Source organism: Haemorhous mexicanus, chromosome 16, assembly GCF_027477595.1.
Source record: "Haemorhous mexicanus isolate bHaeMex1 chromosome 16, bHaeMex1.pri, whole genome shotgun sequence".
Lineage (NCBI taxonomy): Eukaryota > Metazoa > Chordata > Aves > Passeriformes > Fringillidae > Haemorhous > Haemorhous mexicanus.
Window position 1 is genome coordinate 12,508,752 of NC_082356.1, and position 15,769 is coordinate 12,524,520.

The following is a 15,769-nucleotide window of genomic DNA, read 5'->3' on the forward strand; positions in this document are numbered from 1 at the left end:
AGGGTCAGGCGGGGCTGCTCCCTGGTAGCTGCTCCGTGGGGATTGAGCCAGGCCCAGCAGGGCTGGGTTGTTCAGGCTTGGCTTGGTGCTGTCTCCAGGCAGCTGCAGGGCTCTCCTCAGGGAGAGGCAGAGTGCCCCTGTCCTCAGGGCTGGGGGAAGCCGGGGCGCTGAAACAAGAGGGGCACCTGAGGGGTTCCCTCTGGGTAGCCAGTCCTGCTGGTCAGCGCTGTCTCGCAGGGAGCGGGAGCTCTGCAGCCACAGGAACCTGCCGCTGGCTGTGGCACCTGTGGCACTTGGGAGCTGGCGCTGCGGGGGCAATTGTCAGGTTTAGCCTGGAGCTGGGCCCAGCTGGGGCAGGCTGGGAGCAAGCAAGGAGCCCCAGGAGCCAGACAGCAGGGAAGCCTCTGAGCCAGTGCCAGTTTGTACCAGACGGAGCCCTAGCTGGGAGATGGGGCTGCAGGCCGCGCCATGGCGGGTGCCTTGCCTGGGGCTGCAGCGCCCATGGCTGACCCTCTCCTTACAGTGACCTCGCTGATGGCCACTGCTGCCAAGCGCCGAGAGGAGCCGCTCCGTGGGCACAGGCAGAAGGACAGAGCCTCCTCAGACCCACAGCAGTCCTTGCAGGAGGCACTCTCCTTGCTGGGCAGCGATGACTGGTAAGAAAGGCCCTGTTCACTCTGTGTCCCTCTTTGCATTAAGGTAGGTCAGAGGCGTGTCTTGCTTGTGCCTCTGAGCCCTGAGAGCCCAGAGGGCCAAAGGGCACTGGAGAAACCACTGCAGAGCAGGGAGAGGATGAAGACTGGAAAGCAGCCTTTTCTTGGCCTTGCTCTGCAGCAGTGCTCCAGCTGCAGCAGGTCCGTGCTGCTTCCTGGCTTTGCCTGCTGCTCCATGGAGCTGCACAGGAAATGTTGAGGGAAGAGACAAAGGTCTGGAAGGAGATGATTTGCTGGGTGAAGGCAGAAGCAGGATGGCAGCAGTTTTGAGTGTAGAGATTTGGGTGCCTTGGGCCCTGGCCCAGTTGGGACTGAGTAAGATTCCTCTCTGCTCCCACTGCTGACAGCAATGGCAGGTGACAGGGTCTCCCTGTGACCTCCTGCATGGGAGTCCCAGAGGCAGCTCCAGGGAGCTCCTGCTTTTGAGAAATGGATTGAGTTGTGCTTTCAAGTCCCTCAGCCTGTCATTACTCCTGAAGGGCTCATGGCAGAAGAGAAGGAAAAAGAAAGAAAATCCTCTAGAAATCTTGCACTTTTGGAATTCAACTTTTTCCTTCTCACTGCTTCATATGGGCCTGAGATGTTTTGTCAACACTCACCATGTGTCCCAAAATTCTACACAGGCAGAAGGAGGCCCAGAGCAGAACCCCCTACAAATGTTAGGTGACATTGGTTTTCTTTTTGATGTCTGGGTTAGCATCCACTCACTGGTGGATGCTTCATTCTCACAGGGATAAGCATGAAAAATCGGCCACGATGCATCTCCTTTGCTTTGCCCTTTCTCTTCTGCTTTCTCTTCCCCATTTCTCTTTGGTGCCCTGTGAGGTGCAGAGAGCTTCTGCAGGTGTGGGGGGTCTGGATGACACTCAGGGGTGCCCCTGGGATCGGTCACCAGCCCTGTGCTGCAGCCCTGATGCCTCACACACCTTCCTGTAGCTGAGGGCCTGCTCCAAGCAAGAGCTCAGAGACAGAGTTGTTTGCACCTTTTAAATAACATGTTGCTGTTGTGGGGGTTGTTTTAGGTAGGGGGTTTTGGGAAAAGCCAGAGTTTCAACAGTTCTTGCCCAGGGATGCAATCTCCTGGGACATCCTGCTGCTTTTTTGGGGAATGTGTGAGGTGGAGTGGAGTGGCTGACAGAGAGGCCTAGATCATAGAGCGGAAACTCAGCTCCAGAGTGCCAGTGCAGACTCTCCCTGCTGAACTGCCTGCTGGGGCTGACAGAGAAGGAAAATGTCCCAGTAACAACCCAGTGGCACTGTGTCTCAGGGACGGGTACAGGGAGGTGACAAGAAACAGCAGCATGGCCTTGCCTCACAGCTTCTAGGAAGCAGTGACAGAGGGGCCTCCTGTGCACAGATTTCAGAAAGGCTGTCTTCCTAAATGGCCACTCTGAAACCCTTCTCTTTGCCTCTTGCATTTGTGAATGCTTTTGACAGCCACAGCATCCTGGGGCAATGCCTTCCTTGGTTTCATTAAGTACTCCTTGAAAAGCACCTCCCATTGCTCGACTGAGCTGCCAGCCTGGTCATTTCAGAGGGTGCTGCCTCGGTGGAGAGAAATATCAATCTTCTGCCTTTCAGGGAGCTGAAGGAGAAGGGACTCTTCAGCATCAAAGACCTGGCTGGGTCCCATTCAGAGGTCCTGCTTTGTAGACTTCATGAGGTTTGCTTGGCAGTTACCAGCGAGGTGAGAACACTGTTCTGAATTGTCCCCCATACTTCATACACGGTGTGTAGAGTAGGTATGTGCTTGTTCATCTCCATGTGTGCTCAGGGACTGCCTTCATTTCTGTTTTAGACCTGATATTTCTAATGTCTGTCAGCTACCTGTGGGATCTGTGGGTACATGTAGCTGTATTTACTGGTAGGTCGGGTATCTGGCACTCGTCTTTGAGTGTGGTGCCTTTATAAAGTGCAAGTGCAGAATCTGAGACACTAATGACATTATTTGCCAGAGTCCCAATCTCTGCCCAAGCTGTAATTCAACACTGCAAATTAGTCTGTAGACCTTAGACAACCTGTGTTGTCTGTTTCCTGGCTGAGTGCTTTAACTGCTGGTATTGCTTTTTTGAACAGGAGACCCTGACTCTTTTATATTTATGATTTGAAAGCAGCCCTTGCTTTAGTTTTCTAGTGAAAGGGCCTAAAATCAAAGCTCTGGACATTTTAGAAGGAGTAAGTAGAACACTTTAGAAAAATTTTTTTTTTTTTAGTCCTGCAGTAAGCAGGTCTGAGGCCAGAAATTGGTGCCAGAGTAAGTGCCTTTCTATGCTTGTGCTCTCCTGCTCCTCATGTACTTGTATGATCCTCTGGAAACAGTGGGACATGTTGTCATTTCCTGGGACTTCTGTTGAAGGCAACTGGTTTTCTTTTCAAGGTGATTCTTATATTTCCCCTCATCACTTCCCCAGGTGACCAACCTCCGTTCCAAGGTGTCCTACTCTGCAATTGTCACTCTGGGAGAGCTCTTTGTGACCTTGAAGAAGGACATGGACTCTGAGGTGGATGAGGTTGCTCGGGTCCTTCTCCAGATGGTGTCCAACTCCCCAGACTTTGTTCAGAAAGCAGCCAGTCAGACCCTGGGGATCATGGTGGAGAATGTGACTCCTGCACGAGCAATGACTGCCCTCACGGACATGGGAGTCAAGTAGGTTCTTCTTCTTCTTTAAGTGATATTCTTCACCTTCTAGTGTGTGGGAGGGAGAAGGGATGAGACAGAGAATGGGAATGGTGGGAGGGAAGGGTCCTGTATCCTGCATCTTCTGTGAACTCAGTTACTTGATTCTCCGACCAACCTCATTTCTTTCCTCTTGTCGCCTATTTCTGCCCTCCTGCAGCCCATTAGTGCTCAGAATCACAGACCTGTAGAATATGGGGAGTTGAAAGGGACCCATCAGGACCATTGAGTCCAGCTCCTGGCCTTGCACAGAACAGCCCAAGGGTCACACCAAGTGCCTGAGATTGTTGTCCAAATGCTTCTTCAACCCTGTCAGGCTTCGTGCTGTGACCACTGCCCTGGGGAGCCTGTTGCAGTGCCCACCCTCAGGGTGACAAACCTTTTTCTGATATCCAAACTAAAGCTCCTCTGACTCAGCTTGCTGCTTCCTGGACTTCTCCCAGTCTGTCAGATTTTCCTAGACATGGTGAATGGTGGGGAAGTGAAAGTGCTTGCAAAGGCTAAGGATAGAGCCTTGTCCTTTTCTGGGAAGGGAGACATTTGCAATTGCAGCTGAGAGCAGTGTTTGGTATTTCAGGATAGCCCAGTGCTATCCACAGAGGCCCTGGGAAAACCACATATCCTCATGATGCCATTAACCTGAGAAATGAGGAGGATCCTTGCTGGGGCGTGGAGCACATGGGGGAGAAGTGCTGGGTGTGGCACAGCCTGCACAGCAGGTGCAGCTCCTGCAAAAAGCAGTCTTGTATGACTGTCCTGGCCATTGAACTCTACTTTCTATTCAAACTGATGTTTCATGTTAGCCTTGAGATGATGAATCACTTAAAAGGCACCTTCACAGGCTGACTGCCATGATGCAAATGCTGCCCTAAGTGTTGGTCCTGGGCCTGATAGTTCCCAAGAGACACTCTCTAGAACAGGACAAGCTGGCTAAACTGCCTGCCACCCTTTCCTCAGCTTTGGAACAGGGTAAAACATTCAGATGTATCCTTTGCCAAGCCCCACAGAAGAAACAGGCTGCATTGCTGGATATTCTGCAACTTCATGGCCCACACTGTGTTTTCCCTTCATTTGTTTATCCCAGAGGTCTGCAGATTTGGGGATGATTGGGTGGAAAGTGCCTCATCCTGCTGCAGCTCTGTGTAGTGGGTGCCCTCTGATGGCTCAGCATCAATTGTCCTTAATGTCTAAATTATTCATATGTGATCTAATACTTAATCTTTCTCCGAGCAAATTTTGAGAAAAGAAATTGAGTATCAGACAGTGCAGGGAGACTGAATTCCTCCCTCTTCTGTGCAGGGAGGCCCTCTATACAGTGCTAACTCAGTGTTTATCTGAGGACAGAACATTCTGCAGGTGTCTGAAGGTGCAGGGAGAACCCAAGCTCCTTCCCCCAGCAAGAAAAGGGAGCAGGCTCTGGGCAAGGCCTGTGCTGCTGCTGCTCCTTTTCCCTGTGCCCCAGGGTTTGCTCTCTCCTTCCCAGGAGCTGCCACGCCCAGGTGCGGAAGTGTGCGGCCGAACTCCTCCTGTCCCTGATGGAGAGAATTGGAGTCACGAAGCTCGCAGACACACCCAGGGCTGAGAGGCTGGCACACTTGGCAGGGAAGCTTGCTCAGGACTGTCACAAGGACACAAGGTAATGATCTTCATTTCACCTCCTCAAACAGGAAAACCGTTTTGTGTCTGGCTGTAAAGGTGAAACCACAAAGGAGTGGAAACTAAAGGAAATATGAAGTGACCTCACGGTGTGAATAAGGGTCATAAAATCATGGAATATGCTGAGTTGGAAGGGACCCATCAGGGTCATTGAGTCCAGCTCCTGTGCAGGACAGCCCAAGGGTCACTCCATGTGCCTGAGAGCGGTGTCCAAATGCTTCTTGGGCTCTGTCTTCCTTGGTGCTGTGAGCGCTGCTCTGGGTTGCCTGGGCAAATGGCTGTACTGGGTTACTTGAGGTTGGCCAGCAAGAATGAGCCTTGCCAACTTCCTGTGGCTTGAAGGATTCTTTCCTGAGATCAAAAGAGCTCAGATGAGCCAGTCCAACAGTTTTGATTGGCCTTAGGTGCACAACACAAAGCCAAAGTGTTGGCTAATGTTCATCACTGAAGGATCCCAAACATCCATTTCTCATAACTTCAGACTTTCCTAGAAATATTTCAGAGGTCTTTAGCCATTGTATTCTGTCTTTCTAAACCTGTTCTGCAGATTTCTAGAATGCTTTTATCTGCGGCTCAGTGAGCTCCACATTTCTTCTTGAAGAAAACTGTGGTTTCCTAGTGGCAAAATCACCCCAAACCATGAAAATCCCCTTCCTTTGGTGATTAAATTCCCATTAATAGCTGCCAAGAACACCAGAGCAACTAGCTACCCATGTGCATACACATAGTATAGAATAATCAAGAGGATGCATGAGGTGTTTTGTCCTGGCTTCCCTGCCAGTTAAAGAAAGGCAAATTATTGTGCAGTGGCAGCAGGACACTGCTAACAGGCTCTGACAACAAAGCAGATGCGTTTTGCTTGTTTCCTGGGATCCTTTGATGCCTCAGAAGCACACCCCCAGTTTCAGAGTGATATGGTATTTTTCTGTTACCCCACATTCTCCTCTTGCCTCTTGTATTCAGCTGACAGCACTGTGTGGTGTCAAGTGGAGGTAAATCTCCCTTTTTGCTGAGTAGGTAATGCCTTCTCATGCAAGGATTGCAGCTGATGAGTTTTAGACATCAGCCTCTTCTGTTAACACTCTTCCTTTGTTTGTTCACTTTTCTTCTGTTTCCTTCCTTCCTGCCTTCCTTAGGCATTATGGACAGGAGATGGTGAAGATGTTGTTCACAGATCAACAACTTAAACTGCTTTTGGAACGATCTCTTTCCACCCGTGACCTGGAAGAAATCCTGACAAGAATGAAGAAGAAAGTAAGTGCTTGGCAGGAGAAATGTCTCCTTTGTGCAAGTATTGCCACTGCGAATATGAGATCAAACATACCCAATGTGTCTTTAGCTCATTCCTCTTCTGCTGAATCATTTTGCTCCTGGGAATGAGCTGTTAATCCTCAGCCTGTTCATCTGCAGGCCACAAAGGAACTGATATTATTAGGGGAAAAGTGGGGTTTTGAATATTTTCCATATCGGTCACAAAGAGGAAAGGGAAAGAGGAGAAAATGGAATTACATTTAAGCGTAAGACCCCACCATGCTCTCCCTACTCTGCCCCCACTAAAGCAACTAAGTGAGACTAGTGCTTCTGAAGATAACAGAGTATTTGCACAAGACACTGGAAGTAGTGGTACCAAGAAAATTTCCAAATTTACAAAAGATGTTCAAGTGCATCGTAGTTACTACAATTACTGTCTGTCTTTTGGGAATACTGCCCTGCTGTCAAGCCCTGTGGAGCTGGAAGAAGCTTGGTGAATTCAGCAGCATCCAGTGGAAAATCCTTTGTTTGTTGGAGGGGGATTTTATTCTTTTCATTTACATTACACAAGGGAGTGTGCCTTTGTGCAGGCACAGGGAGAGTAAGCGTTGAACCAAATCAACTTCCAACATGATGGGCCAACCCCCAAAGAGTCCAGGTTTTCTGTTGCTTCCTTCACAAACACTCGCTGCCTACTAGTTTGCATTATTCCCATTTATGGTCAGGACTAATGAATTTGGGACTTTAGACTGCTGCTCAGTCTGGTAGCACCCATACCCTGCCTTGGGCTATTGAAAACAAAGACTTGGCATCACTGAATCTCTGGTCTGTTTCCTTCTGTAAGTTAGGAAATGTTTCCCTAAGCCTTGGTAGCAGTGATCCTGGTTCTAACTTGGGTTTTAAACAGGGAATTTCCTATTCAATAGTCTAAAGATTGATGGGGTTTCTCTATGTCCTTGTAGGGGATGGAAAACCAGAAGGCTGAACGCCCATCTGTCAAGGAGCCGGTGAAGAAGAGGAACAATGGCTCAAAGAAGCCCCAGGCCACAGTGCCTTCTAGCAAACGGTACTGAGCACTTTTGTCAGATGTGACAAAGCACATGACAAGCTTTACATGTCTCTTCCTCAGGAAAATCTTTCTGGCAGAGATGACCAATGCCACAGATTGTTTCCTTTCCCTACAAATGCTCTAAGATAAAAAATGTCTACTTCTGCATTGTGTTGAGCACAACTTCTCTGGAGGGGTTTCCAAAAAATGGAGAGACAAAAAGAGACACCCATTGGTTGCAGCTCAGACGAACCAGTGCAGTGCAAGGGCAGTGTTCTGGAGGCTAGGAGAGGGCCAAGTTTCTGCTGCCTGACTTGGGACAAGTAAATTCAGCCATGGTGTTTTTGTCATCTGAGTGGAGTCTTTTTAGATGGGTGTTTTGATGAGAAATCTCAGTCTAGAAGCAAGATGCCATTCCACAAAGATGCAGTTCTCATCCATGTGGTTTGGCCTGGCTTAATCATGGTTTTCTTACCCTCAAACAGTATCAAGTTTGAGTACTAAGTAGCAAGGCAATTCCTGAACAACTTCAGTCAACAGGTGTCTCAATGTGGACTTTTTGTCTTGATATTTCTGTTATTAATATAATTTTCTTGATGGACAGCATGTTTGGTTTATTTCGTCTTGTGCTACAGTCAGCATTTAAGACAGGAATTTCATCCTCACTGTCTCTTCATGCCAGTGGCAGAGCTACTTGTACCTGTTCTCCTCTGATAACAGAGGGGATTTATTTAGCTCTGTCGTGCTCAGCAGTGGCTGGAAAGTGACCATATGCCTCAGAAGCACAGCTAGCATCTTCCTGTGCTTATGGAAGAGACAGGTTGATTCAGGAAAATTGTTCCCACTGGGGTTGTTATGCTCTGGATCTAGTCTCTAGGGAAGCAAATGAAATGTGAGTGTAGTTCTGGGATGTCTGGCTTCTGTTTATATCTCTCTTACTGATTTTCTAAATCCTTCACATATGGCCCTGTTTATCTGTTCAGATGCAGCTGAACTACTTTTCCAGATTGTCATGCCTGGTTGTAGAGACACTTCTCCAGAGTAATGAGTTTCCTTATTATAAGTCACACACATGCCAAATGAGGGCGCATTTAAACTTGGAAGTAGTGTCTCTCTTTCTCCACAAAGCAATGTGACCTGTGTTCCTTGGCAGCCATCTGAAGCTAGATCAGATGCATCTCATCCTTGGTTTTCCTGAGTGAGCATTGGCGAGGATGTCACTTGCAGATTGTCTCCCGTAATGATTGTCATGAGGTCCACCTTGTTCTTCAGAGCCTCATGATTTTCTAGCTTGAAATCACATAATTAGGAAAGCTGCTCAAGAGGTTTTGCTCACAATTAACTGAAGATATAATCTGTGGCTGCAGCTCTCTCCACAGAGAGCAGCAGGCAAACTTTCTGAGGCATGGTCCTGGGGAGGGCTGTTAGAAGAGGAGAGAAAAGAATGAGAAACAATTCTTATCTTCACTTGCTGCACCTATTGTTGTGAACATGTGGAATGTGTTATGGCGATTTGTTTACCAAAGGGTAATTTCTTAATTGGCCACTGGTGATGGTGTTTTGGATTCAAGTGACCAATCTGGTCTGGCTGTATTGGACTATCTGTAACAGCGATGAGTTTCTGTATAGTATAGTATAGTATAGTATAGTATAGTATAGTATAGTATAGTATAGTATAGTATAGTATAGTGTAGTGTAGTGTAGTGTAGTATAGTATAGTATAGTATAATAAAGTGATTGATCAGCCTTCTGAAATCATGGAGTCAATGCTAATTATTTCCACAATGGGGATGCCATGCTACAGTAATTATCACCAACAGTTCCTCATTTGGTTTCCTTTTCCAGGGTGAAATCTACCTCTGATGGACACCTCCTACACTGTGCAAAAGCCCAGGTCACGTTACCTCCAGCTGTGGAAGAAACTGAGCTGCTCCAGAAGCTTTACCATCTCCTGGAAGCCAAGGGGTTTCAGACACGGATGGAAGGAGTGGCACTCCTCCTAGACCTGTGCAAAACCAGCCCCCAGCTCATCTGCACTAACTTTGTCCAAGTATGTAAGATATCTTCACTGCTCCTTTCCTTTAGCTCCTTTCCTAAGCCTGTAGCAGTAAAGGTAAATCAGTGTGTCTTGGCACTACATCCTGGTTGTTTGGGACAGGCTGGTCCCTCTTACCCAGACAAATGTAATTCAGGCCCAGGCTTCAGGACAAGTTATTGCAGTCCAGCTGTATTTGTCTGGCAGGTGCCTATTGATGCTGTTCATCAGATGACGGCAGAATTTTCTGCTGGTGTAACTGCTGTTCTCTCCTACTCCCAGTTGGGTGAAGTGAAGGGAATCCAGCCCCTGAAAGCATGACAATTATTCTCTGGACCAAAAATGGGTTTGCATGGGGAAGAGAAGTATCAAGCTGGGTTGGTTTAAACCCAATTGTTTTTTTAAAGAATACTTCTATATACTCCATCTCTTCTGGCACAGGCACAACTCTGGCTACTCATATTCATTTCTGTTCCTATTCCTCATGGGTAAAGATGGTGCTCACCCTTCTTGGGGGGCCTTTTTTTCTGTTTGGAAAAGGAGGAAAACAGCTAAGGACTAATCTCTGCCTTCTCCTCCCAGTGGATGCTTTTTCCCTTTTTCCAGGAAAAGGTGCCTGATAATGTGGCTTTCAAGGGACTGAACCTGCTCTAATGAGAGCTGTACAGCACATTACATTTCAGAAGTCCACCTGTTAGTTAGAGAAATGGTCTGGATCCTGTAAGAGTTAATCAGTGCCCTGCACTTCTCCAGACACTGGTTCTGAGACAAACAAAAGAAAATTAAGATCTCCTCCAGCCATAGTTTTGGCAAAATCATAATTGCCCTCAGTACTTGAGGCAACTGTATAGAAAACCAGGCATTGTAAACACCTGCTTCCATCCAAAGCAAAAGTAGTTTTTAGCATTAATAAATGGAATTGATATAATGATTTATAGATGGAGAGAAATACCATAGGAACTATTCTGTCCCCAGCCAAACCTCTTAAAAACAGAAGAAAATCTTTCAACCGGCATGAGGTTGCACCACCATTCCAGTGAGTGGCCCACAGGAAAACAGTGAAATTGTGCAAGCAAGTGCTGACCTGACAGAAAGGATGACTTTCATCTTTGACATTGGTGACTGCTACATCCACTCTTCAAACAAGGGCATTTGAATCCAGCTTTCACGTTGCTTGTTCTCTTTACAGATTTTTGATTATTTTGTCCGGAGGATATCTGACAGCCACAAGAAGGTGAAGCAGAAGGCGCTGGACGTGCTGGCTGAAATCACAGGCGTCCTGAAAGATGCCCTGAACCCGGTGATCATTGGTTTGGTGGAGGGAATAACAAGGAACCTGAACTCAAAGGATCCCAGGGTTCGTGCTGCAGCTGTGAAAGCACTGGACGAATCCATTGCTCATTTGGGTAAGGCTGAGCCCTGGCAGGGACTTTCCTCAACTGCGTCTCTGTCTCTCCTGCACAAGAGATCCTTGAGTGCCTTGAGAGCTGTTGTTGTCTGTGAATGCTCCAGCTGACACCCACCAGAAGCTGTGCAGGTGCAGTCCTTATGCACCAGTCCCCAAGAGGCTGGAATGTGCAGCAGCATTTCCCAACAGTCCCAGGCACCCTTGGCTCTGTGCTGCTTGTCTGAAGAGCAGATCCCAGACTGCAGCTTTGCAACAGTTCAGAGGCAAAGGGGTTTTGGAGTTTCCTTGGGCCCCGTTTGACTTCCCGAATGAATAACTTTGCTGTTGGCATTAAGAGACACTGGCTCATCAGAGCTTCTGCAGAGCAGCTACCTGGATGGCTCTACATAATAGGCATTAGCTGCCTATTTTCCACCTTTCTCCTTTGTCTTGTTTTTTCAAAGGGGAACTGATGATTTAGCAAGTTCATTTCTTTAGAACAAACAGGTATAAATGCAGCTGTCAATGATGCCTTGTTCCACGTGCTGTTTTCCATGGGGCAAGATGGCAATAGCAAATAACTACATTGGCAAGGGCTGCTCTAAATTCCTTTGCCACACAGATTTATGTCAGCTCTGCACTGGGGAAATATGTCTGAAAAATGGAGTGTTGAAGAGGCAGGTCTTCAAGGGGAGTTTCCACTTTCTCCTCCCTAGCTGCTCTTTGAACTCACAAACTGCCTGACTCAGTGCCTTTCTGTGTCCCAAGTAGCTTCTTCCTTTTTGCTCTGGGATGCAAAACATTTTTACTGCTTCCATGTGACTGAACTCCTGAGGTTCCTGATGTGAAATGTTTGAACATAGCTCCTGGTATAGCAGACAAGTTAGAATTTACAAATGTGAAAGGAGAGCTTTTCTTTTGGAATTTAAAACCCTGCCAAGTAGGCTGGGAGGAAAGAAGAAAAGGATTCAAAAATCAGCAGAAATTGACTTGATTTTATAAAAGGGGGTTGCCCCTGCCCTTTCTGTCCCCACTGTCCTTTCTGCTATGCCCTCAGACAAGTGAGCTGAAACGTGTGTTTACTTGTAGATAAAGTATCACTGCTGAAAGAGTTCAGCTATCAATGGAATCAGCTGAGTGGCCAAGCTCTGCTGGATGTCGCGGAGCGTATCACAGGTATGGCCTCCCCTTCTAAGCCAAGAGCTCTTCCCAGGGAGTATTTACAGGGAATGCCTGTGAACAGACAGCAGAGTAGCTCCTCCAAATCAGGAGTGCTGAGCTTGTCCCTCCTGCCCAATACCCATGGCAGGTGTATTTGGCAGGTTTCCCCTAGCTGCTGCAGAGCTGTGCAGCATCTGAGATGGGGGCAGAGCTTGGCCTGGGGGCTGAGCTCTCACTGGGGCATCTCAGAACCCACCTCCAGGAAAGAGAAGGGCTAAAAATACCCCAGCTGGCTCCTCTCTGGGCAGCTGAGGGACATCTGTGATCTTTTAAGGAAAATGGTGGCAAATGCTGTTTCAGGGCATCAGTTTGTTTTGTCCTCACAGAATTCTTGTTTTACTCTTGGAAAGGCAACATCTTTGAATGCAAGGTTTAATCCACTTTGTGTCTTCATTAGGAATCTCAAAAGGGCATGTTCAGTGATTGGGAATGTCAAAGGCCCTTTAAAGAGCATTTGAATAAAGTAGATCTCCAGCAACAGGGAATTTAGTTTAGCAGTTCTTTTGATCTCTTTTTCAAATAAAGGAATTACCTATAAATTAGGACTACTTTAGAGAAAGCAGATGTTCTATCTGAGATTTAGTAGGAACAGACAGCTGTTCCTCACATTCAATAGTCACCAATTGTCTTTAACGATATTTTAACTCAAATGAATTCCTGTTTTAAAATGGGTACCATAACCCTTTCCTGCTTAGCAGAATTGGTTTTGGGTACATTCAGGAGTGGTTCCAATGTTGATGACTGTTGGTGGATTAACAGCACAGAGAAAATGAAGTCTCTTCCATCACAGAACAATCAAGGGCTACTAGATAACATTTTGCCTGATCAGAAAATAAGAATGGTCTCCAGAGCATTTCAGGTTTTGATCTCTCAGCCAAATCGGCCTGTTGCAAGGAGCCAGTTGATAGTAAATTTTTGTCTGTGTTTGATACAGTTCAGGTCAGAAAATGGGCAGAGAGCAGATTTCAGAGACAATATGAGAAAACACTCATATTTTGGTTACATTTCAGTGCCCTGTGTAGCATTTTTCCCTCTCTATGCCCCTATTTCTGTGGACATTATAAGAAAAAATGTCATTAACACTGGGAGGGGAAATGGCATTAAAATGTGGAGCATTCAAATGCCACAGCAATGCAGTCTGGGTAATTATCTAAGGCACCCTGAGGTTTGAAAGAGCTGTTTGCTGGAAGCCCCAAAAGCATTCTGCCAAAGACACCAGCACTAGGCACTGATGTTTCTAATCCAGCTGTCAGGCAGCAGCCATCTCTGGTGAGCTGGAGTTTTGAGGTGTGTTCTAATACTGCCCTTTGCTGTGTGCCACTGAGCAAAGGGAAGAGCCAGATGAGACATTTGGTACTTGACATCAAAGGTACAAAAATGGAATCAACCTTTTATTAGAAATCTCTCATTTGCCTCTCTAAGGTGCATTTCCAAATCTTCAGTGTGGGTTTTGACAACTTGTTAATGGACATAAATTGCAATTGGACATTTCATTCATTGTTCATGCAGAAAGAGATTGTGAGATAATTTAGTAAAGGTACGAAGTCTGCCACAGGCACAAGGCTCTGGTTGGAGAAATTAGTGCTGAGGAGTTGGTGGTTCTGTTTCCAGGATGATCAGCTGCTTTGCCTGTTTCTGGATCATGGGGCTCTGTGTGCTATTTCTCTGATCTTGGCCAGAGAGGCTTGCAAGAAGCAAAAGCAGAGGTAGATCCTTGTTTGCATTGAGGTTGGTGGCTAAGAAGCTGTGTCTCTCTCCCGGCAGTGCTTGTGGAGTGGGTTTATGCCAGCAGCCCTGAAGTGGTCCAGCACGACGCCCTGCCCGTGCTCTGGTCCTTCCTGGAGAGCAAGGCGCTGCCTGTCCGAAGTGCCAATGTCCGCACCGTGGCCACCAAGCTTGCCTGTGCCCTCTACAAGGTGATGGGCACCCAGCTGAAGAAATGCGCTGCCAGCAAGCCTCCACATGTGCGGGAAAACCTCTCCAAGATTTTGGGCTGGTGAAGGCGAGATGTTCTCCAGAAAGCTGACCATTTGCTGAGTTGGACACCTCTGGATGTGACTTTTCAGCTGTGCCAAAAATGACAAAACACTAAGGAAGGGTGTGCATCTGCCCCCGCTCTCTGCATCACCTGTCCTAGTCATGGCGTGGGGGGCCTGAAGCAACTCCAGATGGAGGACAAGGTGAGGGCGGATCATGGCTCAGCCTCACACAGAGGTGAGGTGGGAGCTGGGCCAATCTCTGGTGAGAGGGAGGGTCTTGTGGCAGCCCAGAGAGGCTGTGCTCATTGCCAGGGAACAGCTGTGCCCTGCATGTGGCCCCTGCAATGAGCTGTGCTGCTGCCAGTGCCCCGTGGAGCTGTAGGGCTGCTCAGCTGTAGGGCAGGGAGAGGAGCAGGAGGGTGCATGTGCAGCTGAGCCATTCCTGGAGAGCACAGGGCTCTGGGCTCCCTGCTGTCCCAGGGCAGCCCAGAGGCCAGGCTGTTCCTGTGGTAGCTCTGTGGACGTGGCTCTGGGCTTTCCCCTGGCCTGCCTCAAGTGTCTGCCAGCAGGAGCATTTTTCCCTGTGCAGCTGTTTAGAAGTTTGCAGGAAATGTGTCCCATTAAATTGGACCTTTAGCTACTTTAGGTTTGCATGGTGGCCTGTGTTAAACTTTGTGTTTCCATTTTGCAGATCTGACTGGTTACAGACTTACCGAGAAGTTTTCTCTGGATACTTCCGATGTTCCCTTACCCACAAAGTCCTTCCCTCCCGTCCAGAAGAGCTCTCTTTCCTCCAAGCTGAGGAAGCAGCTGCCACCTGTCAGAAGAGTGTTTGAAGAATAGGATTTATGTGTTAGACTTCATAGTTACAGATGTACATGTGTTCTGATCTTTAGATGTAGTTTTTATTAAATGTGTTTTGATTCTATCTTTAAATTTTGATGACATATTTTTAATTGTATCTATTTTATTTTGATGATGAAAAAAATTAAATAAAAAATAAAATTGAAATAAACCAGGAGGAGAATGTGAGACCGGGACCTGCTAGCCTAGAGATTATAGGAGTGCAGCTCACTCGATGTGCCAGGGTCTCACCACATCCTTTCCTTATTGGGCCTCTCTTCTTCCTTTTTGGCCATGTTTTCTTTGTATCATTTGTGCTGCTCATTGTTACTTGGCATTACAACGGGGCCACTTGTATACCTGTTTGGGGGACAATGGACCCAAAAGATCCTGTCTAGTCAAAAGTTTTCTACCTGGATGTGTTCCGTGCTCACAAAAGGCCTCAGCAAACAAACCAAGAGAAGTGTGCCCAAATGCCAAAGCCGTGCTCCTTTGCAGTCTCACACAGATCTGGCTCACAGGTGTCTTCAATCACAATTTCTAGGTAAGAAGAGGTCTTGTATTTCACTGGGAAAAGATGCACTGCTTTGCAAAAGTCACCTGTATGTATATTTGCCCAGGACAGCAGTCCAGCTGTGTTGTTTGCACCTTGTTTGCAGAAGGATGAGTGCACTGGGAGGCCAAGAACAAGTGATGAGGGTTCCTCAAATCTGTACTGCAGCCTGGGTGCCATTCAGCCCAGAGCTAGGGGATCATTTGTTCCCATGGACCAGTGCTTGCCAGGGTAATGAATTCCTGCACAGCTGGAAGAAGCAATTCTGGATTGAGCTCCAGCTGTTGGTGGGCTGCATGATCATTGGCAATGCTGCCCTTCCAGAATCTATTCTGCAGTTTCCTTTCATAGTCATTTAAAGCTTTTAAACTTCACATTTCAATTTGCTTTGCCTTAGGGAAAAACA

The 15,769-nt window shown here is 47.4% G+C and overlaps 1 protein-coding gene across 1 annotated transcript; it reads left to right on the plus strand.

Annotated features, from left to right (window-relative positions):
- The first annotated feature begins 6,118 nt into the window (after window positions 1–6,118).
- LOC132334956 (TOG array regulator of axonemal microtubules protein 2-like) lies at window positions 6,119–9,701 on the plus strand. Its single transcript, XM_059861080.1, has 4 exons — window positions 6,119–6,300; window positions 7,260–7,363; window positions 9,191–9,395; window positions 9,663–9,701. Exons 1-4 carry the CDS (start codon window positions 6,199–6,201, stop codon window positions 9,699–9,701), a joined length of 450 nt encoding a protein of 149 aa, XP_059717063.1. The 5' UTR covers window positions 6,119–6,198.
- Window positions 9,702–15,769: the final 6,068 nt, after the last annotated feature.